At 51.1% G+C, this 15,223-nt stretch overlaps 2 protein-coding genes across 2 annotated transcripts in view; both read left to right on the top strand.

Annotated features, from left to right (window-relative positions):
• LOC144821543 (uncharacterized) overlaps nt 1–15,223 on the top strand; it is a 1,076,254-nt gene that overhangs the window by 100,697 nt on the left and 960,334 nt on the right. The gene's annotated exons all lie outside the window — the stretch shown is intronic.
• The window catches only part of SLC4A11 (solute carrier family 4 member 11), a 1,943,806-nt gene continuing 1,929,644 nt past the window's right edge, over nt 1,062–15,223 (top strand). The window contains exon 1 of the mRNA XM_078678714.1: nt 1,062–1,229. Coding sequence (XP_078534840.1) covers nt 1,157–1,229 — 73 coding nt within the window. The 5' untranslated portion in view covers nt 1,062–1,156. The remainder of the gene's footprint in view (nt 1,230–15,223) is intronic.

The raw sequence follows: 15,223 nt of genomic DNA, 5'->3' as shown, positions 1-15,223 counted from the left end.
GGTCTGTGGCGCGCCTCGGGGTCCTTGTGTGGCCCCAGGGTCTCTGGCGCGCCTCGGGGTCCTCTGGGGCCCCAGGGTCTGTGGCGCTGCTCGGGGTCCTCTGTGGCCCCAGGGTCTGTGGCGCTGCTCGGGGTCCTCTGTGGCCCCAGGGTCTGTGGCGCTGCTCGGGGTCCTCTGGGGCCCCAGGGTCTGTGGCGCTGCTCGGGGTCCTCTGTGGCCCCAGGGTCTGTGGCGCGCCTCGGGGTCCTTGTGTGGCCCCAGGGTCTGTGGCTCCCCTCGGGGTCCTCTGTGGCCCCATGGTCTGTGGCGCACCTCAGTGTCCTCTGTGGCCCCAGGGTCTGTGGCGCGCCTCGGGGTCCTTGTGTGGCCCCAGGGTCTGTGGCGCGCCTCGGGGTCCCCTGTGGCCCCATGATATGTGGGCGCAGCTCGGGGTCCTTGGGTGGCCCCAGGGTCTGTGGCGCGCCTCGGGGTCCTTGTGTGGCCCCAGGGTCTGTGGCTCCCCTCGGGGTCCTCTGTGGCCCCATGGTCTGTGGCGCACCTCAGTGTCCTCTGTGGCCCCAGGGTCTGTGGCGCGCCTCGGGGTCCTTGTGTGGCCCCAGGGTCTGTGGCGCGCCTCGGGGTCCCCTGTGGCCCCATGATATGTGGGCGCAGCTCGGGGTCCTTGGGTGGCCCCAGGGTCTGTGGCGCCCCTCACTGTCCTCTGTGGCCCCAGGGTCTGTGGCGCCCCTCACTGTCCTCTGTGGCCCCAGGGTCTGTGGCGCGGGCCTGTGGCGCAGCGCCTCTGGCCGTGGGCCGAGAGCCAGCGCGGGTCTGAACAGCCGTGGCCCGGCCCCTTAAGGGCAGGTAGGTGGGCTCTGGCGGCCACTCACACCTGAACTCGTTTCAACCCCGAGCCAAAGCCGCGCGCACCTGCGCAGGGGAGTCTAAAGCAAGGCCCCGCACCCGGGACAGGAGAGCCAGAGCCGAGCCGAGGAGAGGAGAGCTAAGCCAAGCCGAGGAGAGCCAAGCCAAGGAGAGCCAAGCCAAGGTCTCGCACCCGGCACAGGAGAACCGAGCCGAGCCGAGCCAAGGCCTTGCACTGCAAGACAGGAAAGCCGAGCCAAGGGGGCACAGCCGAGGCCCCGCGCACCCCGGCGCAGGAGAGCCCGACAGGAACATGAGGGCCGATGAGCAGGGCAGGTCCGACACCAGCGAGGGCACCGGGAGCCTGTTCTCCACCGCCGGGGAAGGTAAAAGGAGGGGCTAATGGCCGGGGAGGGGGGGTCTGGAATGTCTCCACATCCCGCTGGCCTCCAACAAGTAAAGTACCGAGTGGCACAAGTAAAGTATTAGAGTGCCCTCTAGGTGCCTTGACCCCAACGCTCATTTTGCCTCTGTCCACCTGACACTTTGTCTTCGTACCCTGGCCCCGTCACACCCACCCCCTCTATACCCCCCCTTTCCCCAGCTCTCTATTCTGTCCAGTAGCCTCTTCTCCCTCCCATCCTAACGTTGCCAATGCCCTCATGTCCCGTTCACACCCGCGTTCCACTCCTTTGATTTAATGTAGAAAACCAAGGCATTCTGGGAGTTGTAGTCTTGGGTCAATCCAAGAGAACCGATTCGATCAACATTCCAACGCTTTGAAAAGGGGAAGTTATGGGCCGCATAGTTTGTGTGCTAATGACGTGGATCATGTTAGGTGACCGCACTTGAGCCCCCCCCCCCCACACTTTCCTCAGCTGCGTTGTGCGTTTCTGCCCCTCCTAGGCTTCTTTTCGCCCCCTGTTGATGTGTGCCAGTTTTTCTTCTCATGCCCCCCCCCCCCCCCCCCGCAGATCAGTTTTTGCTCCGTTTTGTTTTCTCCTCTGTTAAGCGTCCCCGTTCGTTAACACGCACCAGCAACGCTGCTGGAATTGGGGGAAAAAATTACTCCTCATCCCCATAAATTCGGTGTCCGAAGCAAGTTGGTGGAGTCGCACGGGGCAGTCCTAAAAAACGGAGTCTGATCAATGTATTCTTTAAAAAGAAAATTGGCAACAAGGGCAAAGATGACACCTGTTTTGGCTTACTTATTTGGTCATAAAGAGTGCATTTTAAAATCTTAGGGGGTTAAAGCCCCCGCTGCGGGGATGTTTGTGTGCCCAGCAATTTTCAGTGCGCGACTATGTTTGGCAACCCTGGTATGTTATGTGTGTTTTATCTAGTAACAGTTTTGACTCAAAGTAGAATTAAGGGTTCATGTGCCTGCTGCAAAGCGATTCGATTCGATTCGATTCGATAAGTCTTTATTTCGAATAAAAAGATTCATAAAAGACAGTATACAATCATACATGCATATTAAAAAACATTTTGCAATACAATATTAATATACACATTTCATTCAAAGTACAATTAAAAAATACTTCATAACTGTGTATACTAAGACAGATAGGACGTGGATTAATGCACAAAAGTGAATACCACTAAGAAAAAACATACAGAATACTGAGTGTAACTGAAAGAAGTCTTTCAACATACGGGGATACCCAATTTTTTGGATCGAATTAGCCATGCCCATTTCAAAAATTTGGCAACACATACCACTATGGTTTCAGATCTAATAGTGCGGAGTTTCAGGAGTGCATCCTGATAGCCTCTACTATTAAGGGTCAAGCAAATCGGTCTTAACCACTTACTTCTTGGTGCTCCATAAATAGGACAACCAAAGAAGAAGTGACCCACACTTTCTTCCTGATCGGGGCACCAGGGGCAGTTGTTTCCTACACACTTGTCCCATTTTGCTCTAAAGGTGTTGATGGGCAAAGTGCCAACTCGAAACTGGTGGTAAAGTTTTCGATCCAATACACTTGTGATTAGGTCCCAGTACTGTTCTAACGAGGGGACAGCCTTGTGCACTAGAAAGGAACCAGTTAAATTAACATCACATGATTGGTTTACAAGAATAGATTTTCTCCAGGCCCAAAAAAGTGCCTTAAACTCAAGTTTGGAAGGAAATCTGGACCCCCCTGGGTTAGACCAGAGCTCTGGAAGGCCCATTAGGTTCAATGTATTTTTCACTACCCCAAACCATTGTAGTGACTGTGCCCCCCACATCAATTTGACTTCCTCCAACTCTTGGGTAAACAGGCCAAGCTCGGGAGTGGACCAGAGGCGGCGCCAAAAGGCCACCAGCCGATACTGGGCCATCTCGTCGATTGGTCTGCAACCAAGGTCCAATAGTAGGGGTTTAGTAGGGGTAGACTGGGGGAGGCTAACCAGATTCCGTAAGAACCTGTTCTGAGCAGTTACCAAACTGGAAAGATTCTTATGACCCCAAACTTCGGCTCCGTAAAGGGTGGCAGAGACAATTTTCGCATCATAGATTTTTAGAACAGGGGTAACGCACCTAGTTAACGAATTCCTCTGTTCGGAAATCAAACTGCCAGCCAACCTATTGAATTTAAGTTTGGATGTTTCCACTTGGGGATTCCAAGTGAGACGATGGTCTAGGGTCACACCAAGGTATGTCATGGTCATAACCTGCTCAATGGGGACTCCATTTAAGGAAACTGTGCACTTAGGAGGGTTTTTCTTGCAAAAAACCATAAATTTGGTTTTGTCCGCGTTTATTTGCAAGTCGTTCAAAGTGCAGAACTCAGAGAATCTATTCAAGGCTACCTGAAGTCCAGCTCTTGTTTTGGAAAGCAGAAGGGTGTCATCTGCAAAGATCAACATGGGGTACTTTCGGCCACCCAGCTTAGGAGGATCCGACTGGGTGTTGAGAAAAAAATGTGTGACCTGATTAATAAATAAAAGAAACAATGTGGGGGCAAGGACACAGCCTTGTCGCACCCCACGTTGTACTGGAAATCGTTTGGTCACCTGCCCCTGACTGCCCCACCTAACCTGGGCGTAGTTGTCCTCATGGAGTCGCTGGACTAAAATCAAAAGATCAGGCGGAAAACCCATGTGATTAAGAGCCTCCCACAGCTTTTTTCTTGGCACTAAGTCAAAAGCCGACTTAAGATCGACGAATGCAGCAAATAGCATACCTCCGCCCAACTGGACCACCTTCCAAAAAAGTAGTGTAAACCGAAAAATTTGATCCACAGTACTTGTCCCAAACCTAAAACCCGCCTGCATAGGGGAAAGTACATTATTTGAATCGATCCAGTCCAGAATTCTTGCCAAGATCATTCTCGACACGATTTTCTGAACTGAGTCGATCAAGCTGATGGGCCGATAGTTATTGGGGAGGGAGCGGTCGCCCTTCTTGTGTACTGGCAAAATTTCTGCCCCCTTCCATGAAAAAGGAATCTCGGCCCCTGAAGCTATGTTGTTTGCCAGTAGGGTAATGTATGGAATCCATAGGTCTGGTTTAAGTTTAAAAAGGTCAGCAGGAATAGTGTCAATACCAGGGGCTTTGCCCGACTGGACTGACTCAAGGGCAAGTGCGGTGTCTAATTCCGAGAACAAGAGTCTGTCTCCTGTCAGTGTTAGTTGTGGTGGGACAGCAGATTTTATCAACATTGCCTCCGTAGCATTAGGATCATTAAATTGGGCTGTATAAAAATCCACCCATGATTGAGCAGAAACATAGTTTACCGGGATCTGGGCAGCAGGATCCTTTCCCCTCCTTAAGATCAGCCAAAAATCGGTTGGGTTAGGGGAATCACAGGCACCAAGAAGGTCAAGCCAAAAGGAATCATCCCACTCACGTTTAGCAACCTGGATGATGCGCTTATAGCATCGCCTTGCTATCCTTATGGTATCAAGGTTCCTAGCCTTTATGGCAGCTAATAGGTCACAGTGGGCGGCTCTACATTTTTTGTTATACCATTTTTTGTGTACTCTGGTATTAGCAGACCTAGATGGTTTCGTGAGTAAATTTTTTAAGGTCGAAAAACACTCCTCATGGAGGTTGGTGATTGTGGAGTCTGGGTTGCCAGCTGGGGATAACAGAAGCATTCTATTCCATACATCCCGTACCTTTTCTTCAATCAATAAAATAAGTGTGGGGTCCTCCAACACCCTGGGCCATTTCACGCGGCGCCTGTTATCGCACAAAATAACATCAGATGTTAAACTATTAGTGCTCCTAACGGGTGCCCCCATACCTTGGACCAGAACCTCAAGCGAGAGGGGATTATGGTCGCTCTCTGGGCGAGACTCTATCACCATGTCTTGTACAATGGACCAAAATTGTATGTTAATCAATATGTAATCGATACGGCTTGAGGACAAACCGTTATCGAAAGTGTTGGCCCCAAGGCAATCAGAACGTGTACGCCCATTTGTGGCCCTAAGGCCCCATTCTAAGCAAAAGCCCAGCCAATGTAGGGCTGCCTCAGTGCCCCTGACACCCTTTGCAATAGTAAGTGGAGGGATTGCCCAGACAATGTCTTCCTCAGAGCCTACATCTTCTGCCAAAGTGGAGATGGGCTCAAAGGGGGTATTCAAATCTCCTGCTACAATTACGATCTGGTCAGTCTCAAGATTCTTAAATAGAAGATCCAGATCGTCCAGTACAGCTTGTTTTTTCCCACCCTGAAGACCACGAGCATAGACATCAACTAAAAGGATGTCAGTGGTATTGGGTTTGGTCAGTGAAATACATAAAAGGTCCGCACACTCCACCAGTATTTCCCTACCATGAAAGCCCAAGGTGTTTTTTATCCAAATGGTAAGACCACCAGAGGCCCTACCCTTGGGGCTCTTAATTGCTGGTTTAGAGAAATTCAGATAACCCAACCTATACAATGGAATAGTTGACCAAGTTTCTCGAAGAATGACGATATCATATGAGTCGATAAAATTGACCCAATCGTCATTCTCCAGGCGTCCCCGTAACCCTGCAATATTCCAGGAAATCATTCTTAGTGTACAATCCCTAGTCGGTGCACATGGAAGCAATAACACACCCTTGGCTTCGTTGTTGGCTACAACTGGAATGTGTAGCGGGTCTAATGTTATTCCCGGATTATTAGGCGGTGGTGACCCAACATTGGATAGATTTGGAGAAGGAGGTCTCTGTTGGTAAGGAGGAAACCTAGGAAGTGGTGAATGTCCAGGCCTTGCAAGTCAATCCACCTCTTCCAAACATCCAAACCTATTGGAAGTTGGAAACCCTTGCCACCAATTAGGTTGATTTGGTCCAACAAAACTATGGGTCGGATGACTAACATTCCTAACAATAGTCCATGGTCTCTCACTCACCAGTTGTTGCCTAGGAGGATAAAAGAAGGTAAGAGGCCTCACTACTATTGTAGAATTGGCCTCAGAAGATGGCCATGCACAAAGATACTGGGCGGTGTGGGGATCAGAGAATGAAACCACTATGCAATCACCAGCTATCGACTTATGGGTGCGGCCAATCCAAGGAACTCTCCGAACCATAAGTACACTACTTCTTAAATGATCGGGGAGCTGTTTGTTGGAATTCAGCCAGTGAATGACTTTATTTTTTAAGGAAAGGTCATTCTCCAGGGAATCTTGGCTCAACTCAGGAACACCGGCTAGTATAATAACATACGACCCTGCTTCTGGCGGTAGGTCTATGAACCCTCCGCGAAAATTATGGCGACTAACCGGGCGTGATGGGTTGCGTGTCAAGGGCAGCCTTGGGGTATGGTTGGTTGATGCCCTAGTATTTGTATTCAGCCTATGAGCTGCTTTGTGCGGAGGGAAAAATTTAGGTACCACTGGACTAGGGATAGGTACGTTAGCTTTTACAATAGTAGTACGGGGTTTTGGGATAGGTTTAGGAATAGGTAGAGTCACAGGGGTGGTTGGGGCTGGTTGTGGGGGTGGAAGGACAGGTTCTATTTCCAAAGACTGTGGTGAAGGTGCAATCATACATAATTGCCTAGCATCCATTTCCTTGAGGCTCAAACTAGCCAGAGTAACTATGGTCTTATCCATCTCAAGGAGGTTGTTCTCTATGCGAGAGAGCCTTAACTCTAGGGGGGAAAGTAACTGCTTTAGAGTTCCCCAGACTAATTGGAGGAATTCGCTGTCACCCTCCTTTGACTGCCTGAAACCGCTAGCCAGACCCTCCGAGTTGTTCAAGTTAGTCTTACTAGGGGAGATGATAAGAATATCATCTTCCACCATACTAGCTATTTCCGAAGTATCTACCCCATTACAGACACTATGTGTTGGATTAGAATTAACATCTTTCACCACAGGAGACCCCATTGCCCGCCTACTATTAAAAAACTTAAGCCTTGCTATTCTAGCTTTTTTCCTTGCTTGTAAGGTTCTCGCAAGGCATTTCTTTTTGTGTGCTGCCGCTTTTTTAGCATTACAGTGGCTAGGTGCTGGTCTTGCTTTAGAAGGTGGGAGGGGGCCAGGAATACTAAACAGAGGAACAGGGCCAATATTTTGATTTACTGGGTTAGATAGGGAGGTTGGAGGGGAGTGTAAAGGAATAATGGGGGGAGCGGGGTGAACCAAAACCGATGTTAGCAAGGGTTGTAGGTTAGCAGAACGGTCAGGAGTACGGGCAGAGGCAATGTTACCCAGAGAAGATTTTTTAGTGTTGGCAATGTGCGCCGACAGCCTGCGTGCGGCATCAAGTTCTAGCGAAACCTTATGCTGCATTTTACAGATTTCCTGGTCAATAGCCAAATTGGTTTTGACCAGGAAATCATCTATGGACCTATTAGAGTTACTAGCAGCCATAAGGGTTTTACTCCGGCTACCCCGTGTACACATACTACAGGGTACAAGTCAATAAATATATATACACACAACTATAAAACTGTAATATGTGCCACCCTATAAAATAAATAAATTACAATAATACTAAAACTAAAAACAAGGGGAGGTGGCCCAGCCCAGCCCTCTTAGTCCTCAAACGGCCCAGTCTTTGCCCTGTCTTCGCCCGGGCTGCGTCCCGCGCTGCGGGAGTGTTGGGGCAATAAATAAGTGATCGATTGAAAAATAGGGGGCGCGGCAGCGGGGAGAGCGGACCGGAAGTTGGCAGACGGTCTAGCAGGGACTCCTGGGAAATGGAGTCCCCTGCACGCTCGCAGCCCCGCTGACCGCACTCACCCGGTACACCTGCTGCAAACTCCCCTGGCTGAGTCCCGGAGTCCAGACGAACGATGCGGCACCCGCGGAGCGGGTGCGGCGAGAGGTAGGCGGGGTCCTTGAAAGTGCCGCTGTAGTTTCCACAAAAGCCGCTGTTTGGGTCAGGAGTGCTTCAAGTTAAAATAGCGTCCCACAGGTAGAGGAGTGAAGGTGTCCTAAATACTGCAGGGGGGCGGGGGGCGGCAGCGGGGAGAGCGGACCGGAAGTTGGCAGACGGTCTAGCAGGGACTCCTGGGAAATGGAGTCCCCTGCACGCTCGCAGCCCCGCTGACCGCACTCACCCGGTACACCTGCTGCAAACTCCCCTGGCTGAGTCCCGGAGTCCAGACGAACGATGCGGCACCCGCGGAGCGGGTGCGGCGAGAGGTAGGCGGGGTCCTTGAAAGTGCCGCTGTAGTTTCCACAAAAGCCGCTGTTTGGGTCAGGAGTGCTTCAAGTTAAAATAGCGTCCCACAGGTAGAGGAGTGAAGGTGTCCTAAATACTGCAGGGGGGCGGGGGGCGGCAGCGGGGAGAGCGGACCGGAAGTTGGCAGACGGTCTAGCAGGGACTCCTGGGAAATGGAGTCCCCTGCACGCTCGCAGCCCCGCTGACCGCACTCACCCGGTACACCTGCTGCAAACTCCCCTGGCTGAGTCCCGGAGTCCAGACGAACGATGCGGCACCCGCGGAGCGGGTGCGGCGAGAGGTAGGCGGGGTCCTTGAAAGTGCCGCTGTAGTTTCCACAAAAGCCGCTGTTTGGGTCAGGAGTGCTTCAAGTTAAAATAGCGTCCCACAGGTAGAGGAGTGAAGGTGTCCTAAATACTGCAGGGGGGCGGGGGGCGGCAGCGGGGAGAGCGGACCGGAAGTTGGCAGACGGTCTAGCAGGGACTCCTGGGAAATGGAGTCCCCTGCACGCTCGCAGCCCCGCTGACCGCACTCACCCGGTACACCTGCTGCAAACTCCCCTGGCTGAGTCCCGGAGTCCAGACGAACGATGCGGCACCCGCGGAGCGGGTGCGGCGAGAGGTAGGCGGGGTCCTTGAAAGTGCCGCTGTAGTTTCCACAAAAGCCGCTGTTTGGGTCAGGAGTGCTTCAAGTTAAAATAGCGTCCCACAGGTAGAGGAGTGAAGGTGTCCTAAATACTGCAGGGGGGCGGGGGGCGGCAGCGGGGAGAGCGGACCGGAAGTTGGCAGACGGTCTAGCAGGGACTCCTGGGAAATGGAGTCCCCTGCACGCTCGCAGCCCCGCTGACCGCACTCACCCGGTACACCTGCTGCAAACTCCCCTGGCTGAGTCCCGGAGTCCAGACGAACGATGCGGCACCCGCGGAGCGGGTGCGGCGAGAGGTAGGCGGGGTCCTTGAAAGTGCCGCTGTAGTTTCCACAAAAGCCGCTGTTTGGGTCAGGAGTGCTTCAAGTTAAAATAGCGTCCCACAGGTAGAGGAGTGAAGGTGTCCTAAATACTGCAGGGGGGCGGGGGGCGGCAGCGGGGAGAGCGGACCGGAAGTTGGCAGACGGTCTAGCAGGGACTCCTGGGAAATGGAGTCCCCTGCACGCTCGCAGCCCCGCTGACCGCACTCACCCGGTACACCTGCTGCAAACTCCCCTGGCTGAGTCCCGGAGTCCAGACGAACGATGCGGCACCCGCGGAGCGGGTGCGGCGAGAGGTAGGCGGGGTCCTTGAAAGTGCCGCTGTAGTTTCCACAAAAGCCGCTGTTTGGGTCAGGAGTGCTTCAAGTTAAAATAGCGTCCCTGCTGCAAAGCATATTGTGTAACACGCGTTCGTATTTACTGTAGATATGTACAAAGAAAAGGGGGGTGGATCCCTGCCTTTGACGCAGAGGTTAATATGTTACTTGAATGTGGGATACTTGTAAAGCGCACTGTTACTCTACCCGAGTGTCCTGGCGCTGTAGACCGCTGGGGAACCCTTCCTGGTTTTCCCTGTGAGATGGTCCCTTTCTGGGTATCTCCAGGGTGAAACCAGGCATCCCCGGCGCATGTGGGGGGCCGTTGTAGAGATGAGGCAAGCTTAATGCCCAGAGTTGCCGAGTGTGTTCCCTGGTTAGAGTAGGCACCGAGGCGAGAATTATCGAGTCCGTTGACCCTGGTCCAAGATCCTGCCGCGTCGGGAATTGAACCCTGGTCCCGGGCCGTTCTCTGCTTACAGGTCTGCCGCCTCTAACCAGTGAGCCACACCTCTCTACTTGCTATTCGTGATGTGCAATCCTCCTAATATAGCACAGCGAACTATGACCAGGCTTCAAGGAGCTGCGTGTAAACTGCAGGCCTTGCTTTGGAACATTGTTTTTTTCCTCAGTCGGTAGTTATTCATGGTCACCGGGCCCCTGGCAGAGACGCTGCATTTAGGGCCACGGTGTGAACGAGAAAGAACACCCATCGATAACCAGGCCTGATAGATTTGCCCTTTACCATCTGCCTCTTGCAGGTGGTGATCAATATTCGAATTGCGGAGAGCAGCTGTGTTTACTGTCACTATTTAAACCTGCAGGAACGATAACCAATGTTTGCACAATTACTGCTCTCCGCGGCTAAAATTGGGGGGAAGGGTGGTTTTTGAGCCCAGGGTTCGGTGCCGCCCTGCTTTCTCGGGAGAGCCCACGCCTTTGGGTGGTCAGATGGGCTCAAACGTTGGTCCTGGTGGGCAGAACACGCTCCACTCGACTACATTTATATTCCCCTCTACATACGGAAAACTCTGATTTGGGTGTCGCCACTTTATCTGATACTATATGTAGCGTGTGTGTGTGTGTGTGTGTGTGTGTGTCTGTTTTCTGTTTGTTTTTTTGAGACCTGGAGAGAGAGAAAGTATAGTTATTTTATTTATTTTTATTTTAAAAGTTTTGTATAGCGCTAGCTAGACCCGTAGGTATCAGAGCGCTTTACATACATCCTGAAAAATAAAAGACGGAAATTGAATTACCTAGTAAGCAGGCAGTAAGGAAGCAAACAAGGGACACAGAAATAAATAAAATACAGCATGAAAAATAAGGCGGTGAACACAGTCCGGTCACCAACTATCCTTGAATGTCAAGAGAGAGGAGTCAACTCGGATATTGAAGTCTAGGTTGGTTGGCGTTGGTCTGGAAAGTATTTTTTAAGGAGGTGGAGTTTCAGGTCCCTTTTGAAACAGGTGAAGGAGGGGTTGCATTTGAGGACTCCAGGGAGAACGTTCCACATCCATTAAAATAATGTGTTTTTGTGTTGCCTCAGCTGCATGGTTGCTCTCTGACTCTCGTGTTGGCCGGAGAGAGAAAGCAAAAAAGAAATAAATACAGTGCCTCGAAGCACCTGTGTCGCTCTTTATTCAATGGGAATGCCTCTGACAGCGTTCGTTTAATTGTTTGGGTCGATAATCTGTCACGTTCTAAGTGGACCAGTCATATTCAAGTCGGTGTTGGCCCCGCCTCATAAGGAGGGGCTTTGCGGCCCCTCCACAGCTCATTCTTGAGTCTGGACAAAAATGAGACCCTCTGTCCTAACAGTCTTGTATCCTCCAGCCAGTCTTATTCATCGATCGATCATCGATCAATCCATTGATTGATTGCTGCAATGGCACTCGAATTCTTCTCTTTCACGTAAGGGGGTACAAGTCCCAGAGTGCTGCTGGCTAAAATGCCAAGACTGGTTGACTGTTCTCCAGATAACATAACTTACCTAACCTCAAGTGCGGTATTTAATTGTAATGATTGTTGTTTTAAGTTGACTTAATTGTAATTGGTCTGCTTTAAAGCATGTGGGGGAATTGTTGAAATGTGACCTCTCAGAATACGGGTTCACCCCAGTGGTTAATTTGTGCCGGGGCCCATAGTTTGGGCCTTAAGCCTGCAACAAGAGCCACAGACATCAAGAGTATCCCATACCTAGGCTGTGCAGTGTTCATTCCACCTTATTCCTTTTTCATCCACTGCCAGACCCCTTCTGCACCTCTATCTCACTCTTGCAAGTTCTTTTTCATCACCGATATCTTACTTTTATCACTGTTCTTTCCCTTCTCTTGCCCCCCCCCTTTTTTTTTTTCTTTTTTCCCTCTTGCTCTGGATGACAGTTTGAGTAGGAAAAATGAACGCAATGCGCTCCACCAGCTCACATTAAGCCTTGCCCAAGGCTGGAAGATGGGTATACTAGTCTCCTCAGCCCACTAGATTAGGGTGACCAGAATTTTAAAACCAAAAACCGGGACATTTCACGAAAATAGAAGAACTACAGTTTTATTTCAAGCGAGCGCACAGAATGACGGCGCTCCTAAGCAGAGAATTACAGAACAGACAGTTAGAACATACATAAAATGCAATTTTTAATCCCAGAAGCTTGCCTGTTAATTAGATCGCGTTCTTCAAAACAACTGTTAACTCTCCCTGCTCTGTAAATCATAAAAAAGCATCTCCCACAGTTTTCAGTCGCCCCTCTCTAAAAACGGGACAGGAGCTACATTTCCTGAAATTTGCCCGGACAGCAGGTGAAAACCGGGGACCGTCCGGGCAAATCCAGGACGCCTGGTCACCCTACACTAGATCCACAGGGGGCCTCCACGATGCACCATCAGTAGGGTCACCATATGACGACATATTTCAGTCCTGAGTTGTCACATAAGTGCTGCAGTCTGCAGAGGTAGTCTTGGCGAACCAGGGGGCATATTACCAAGGCAGGCGATATGGAATTATTGCCGCTTTTGCAGCCGTTTTTGGCCACAAAGCGGCGATAATTTTATCACCCTATTAGCAAGCTGTCGCTAACATCAGTTAGCGACCGCTTTAAGTGATAGCGAGCGGTTTGGGGCCCGCATTGCATGTCAGCAATATTTATCGCTAATGACAAGCAAAGTGGTCGTACCCAACCTGTTAGCGACTGAAAGCAGTCGCTAACGTCGCTATCGCCTATTAGCAAGGCAGGCGTAGCGATGAAAAAATTTGCGCTAAGTGCTAATATCGCTGAAAACTAACGCCTGCTCAGACCACTTCTTAACCTGTATATCCAATGGGAGGTGGATATTCAAGACCATATTGGCGTTAATGCCTGAATATCGCTGGATTTCCAGCAATGTTCACGCATTAAGCCTCTATCGCCGGATATTTTATCGCATTTGAGATAAGCGTTGCTAATAGCACGTTATCTCTGCGATAAAATCCGGCGATGCAACGTGATACAAAAATTGTTGCTAAGCTTATTTAGCGATAAATATCGCTAGTTGTTGATTATGTCCCCAGGTTTGTACACCAGCGCTATCTGGATCTTGTACCAGAAGCAAATCCCATCTGACAGAGAATTACCATGCATTACATCTTTTTTTGGTTCATTTAAAACTCATCCGCACCATGGCTTTGATGGACGAGGGTGGCAAGTGTGATACATTTGAGTCTTATACAGAGAATGACTGACGGCATATCCGCAGATTTATTTTATGCCAGGAAATACTGCAATACAAGGGGGTGGAGGACCAGGGTTGAATTGGGATTGAAAATTGGCCCAGGCACATTAAAAAAAAAAGTGCTCCACATTTGCATATTGCCTTTCCTCAAAACACTGCTTCGGCGAAATTTTATAAAAAAGGGGGAGGGAGGAGGAGGAGGAGCTTCGCGCGATTCCAAGATGGACGCGTGAGCTAAGAGCTCCCAGGACCTCTTCCACCTCCGGCGACTATCCTGTCATCTATCCTGGTTTTGACGACGGATATTTCTCATTGACACCCTGCTGATGCCGGTGCTCTTTTCGTGGTTTGTTTTGGCCGTCGCACACTGAACTTACTGCGATCTTAACTTTGAGGCCTACCACGTATGCCAACCGGGGGCTCAAGTTCCCGTGGTACCCAGGTGGCAATCGAACAACAACGGCTGGTAGGCCACGCCCCCTGCCCATGGTGTGCTTTCGGTTTCGTTTCTGCTCCTTGTGCCAGCCCACTTCCCGATCGGAGTTCTTACTCTGCGACTGCCGGCCTGGTGCTTGAGCTGTGCCCTTATTCACTCGCAACCTGGTGCCTGCCACAACGGAGGTTGTTCTGCCTGCCTTTTGCACTTTCAGCTGGAGTTTCACCCCGGTCATGACGGGCAGGACAGTTGTCGAGAGACGCGGCGCGAGAGGTTCGTCCCGAGGGGGGGCCACCCAATCTCAGACTATTGACCGCTTTACACGACCTAAGGGCTCCCCGGGCGGATCGAGTGGTGCCCTGGAGGAAGCCGGGGACGGTGCTCCTGATGACGAGGAGCCTACTCTGAAAGACGTGATGGGCGCCATTGCGAGTATTCAATCCAGTATGGGCCAGCAGTATGAAACCCTGGCTGCTAAAATAGACACGGTGGCTGTTGATGTTTCCCTCATCAGAGCGGACCTTGGGAAAACAAACGAGCGTGTCAAGTCTCTTGATCTTAAGACCGCTAGTCTGACCACGGATGTCTCGGACCTCCAGACCACGGTCCGTAATCTTCGGACCACTTGTGACCTATTTGCCAATCGGTTGGAGGATTTTGAGGGCCGGGCCAGGCGCAATAACGTCCGCATCGTTGGTGTCCCGGAGAATTCTGCCGATATGCCTGTTGATATCCTGGTGGAGGATCTTGTGTTGAAGCATCTTGCGGCGAAGGGCCTCAGTAAATTTTTTGCGGTCGAAAGGGCCCATCGTGTTCCGGGAGGCAAGCCGAAGCTGGGTGCCGCTCCACGGCCTATTATAGCTCGACTGTTTAACTTTCGCGATAGAGACGCTATCCTGCAAGCATCGCGTACCACTGGGCCCATTAAATTTGAGAATGCTTCAATAAGTTTCTATCCGGATTTCACGCAAGCTGTCCAGAAACAGAGGATGGGCTTTACGGGCGTGAAGAGGCGTCTCAGGAACCTTGGACTGAAATATGCCATGCTTTTCCCGGCCCGCCTGAGAATCGAACATGCTGAGCGTGCCTTTTTCTTTGACCGCCCTGAGGTGGTGAGTGACTGGTTGGACACTTTACCGAAGCGTACTGAGGTCCCGGAAGATTTGAGGGGAGCCGAGGGTGGCGTGGAGGACCAGGAGCAGTGAGTCTACGTTGGCGAGCCGGAATACATCGCAGGGGCTGCCGGACTGTGTTTTGAGTATTATGTGAATGCCCGGGGGTGTGGGGGGGTCTGAGGGATCTTCCTCCTCTGGGGATTTTTTTCTCTCTTTCTGTAGGTTAGTTTAATGGGGCGACAGGCACAC

This window comes from Lissotriton helveticus, chromosome 2_2, assembly GCF_964261635.1.
Source record: "Lissotriton helveticus chromosome 2_2, aLisHel1.1, whole genome shotgun sequence".
In the NCBI taxonomy this organism is placed as follows: Eukaryota; Metazoa; Chordata; class Amphibia; order Caudata; family Salamandridae; genus Lissotriton; species Lissotriton helveticus.
The sequence above is the reverse complement of the archived record's forward strand: the minus strand, read 5'-3'. Positions and strand labels throughout refer to the sequence as shown.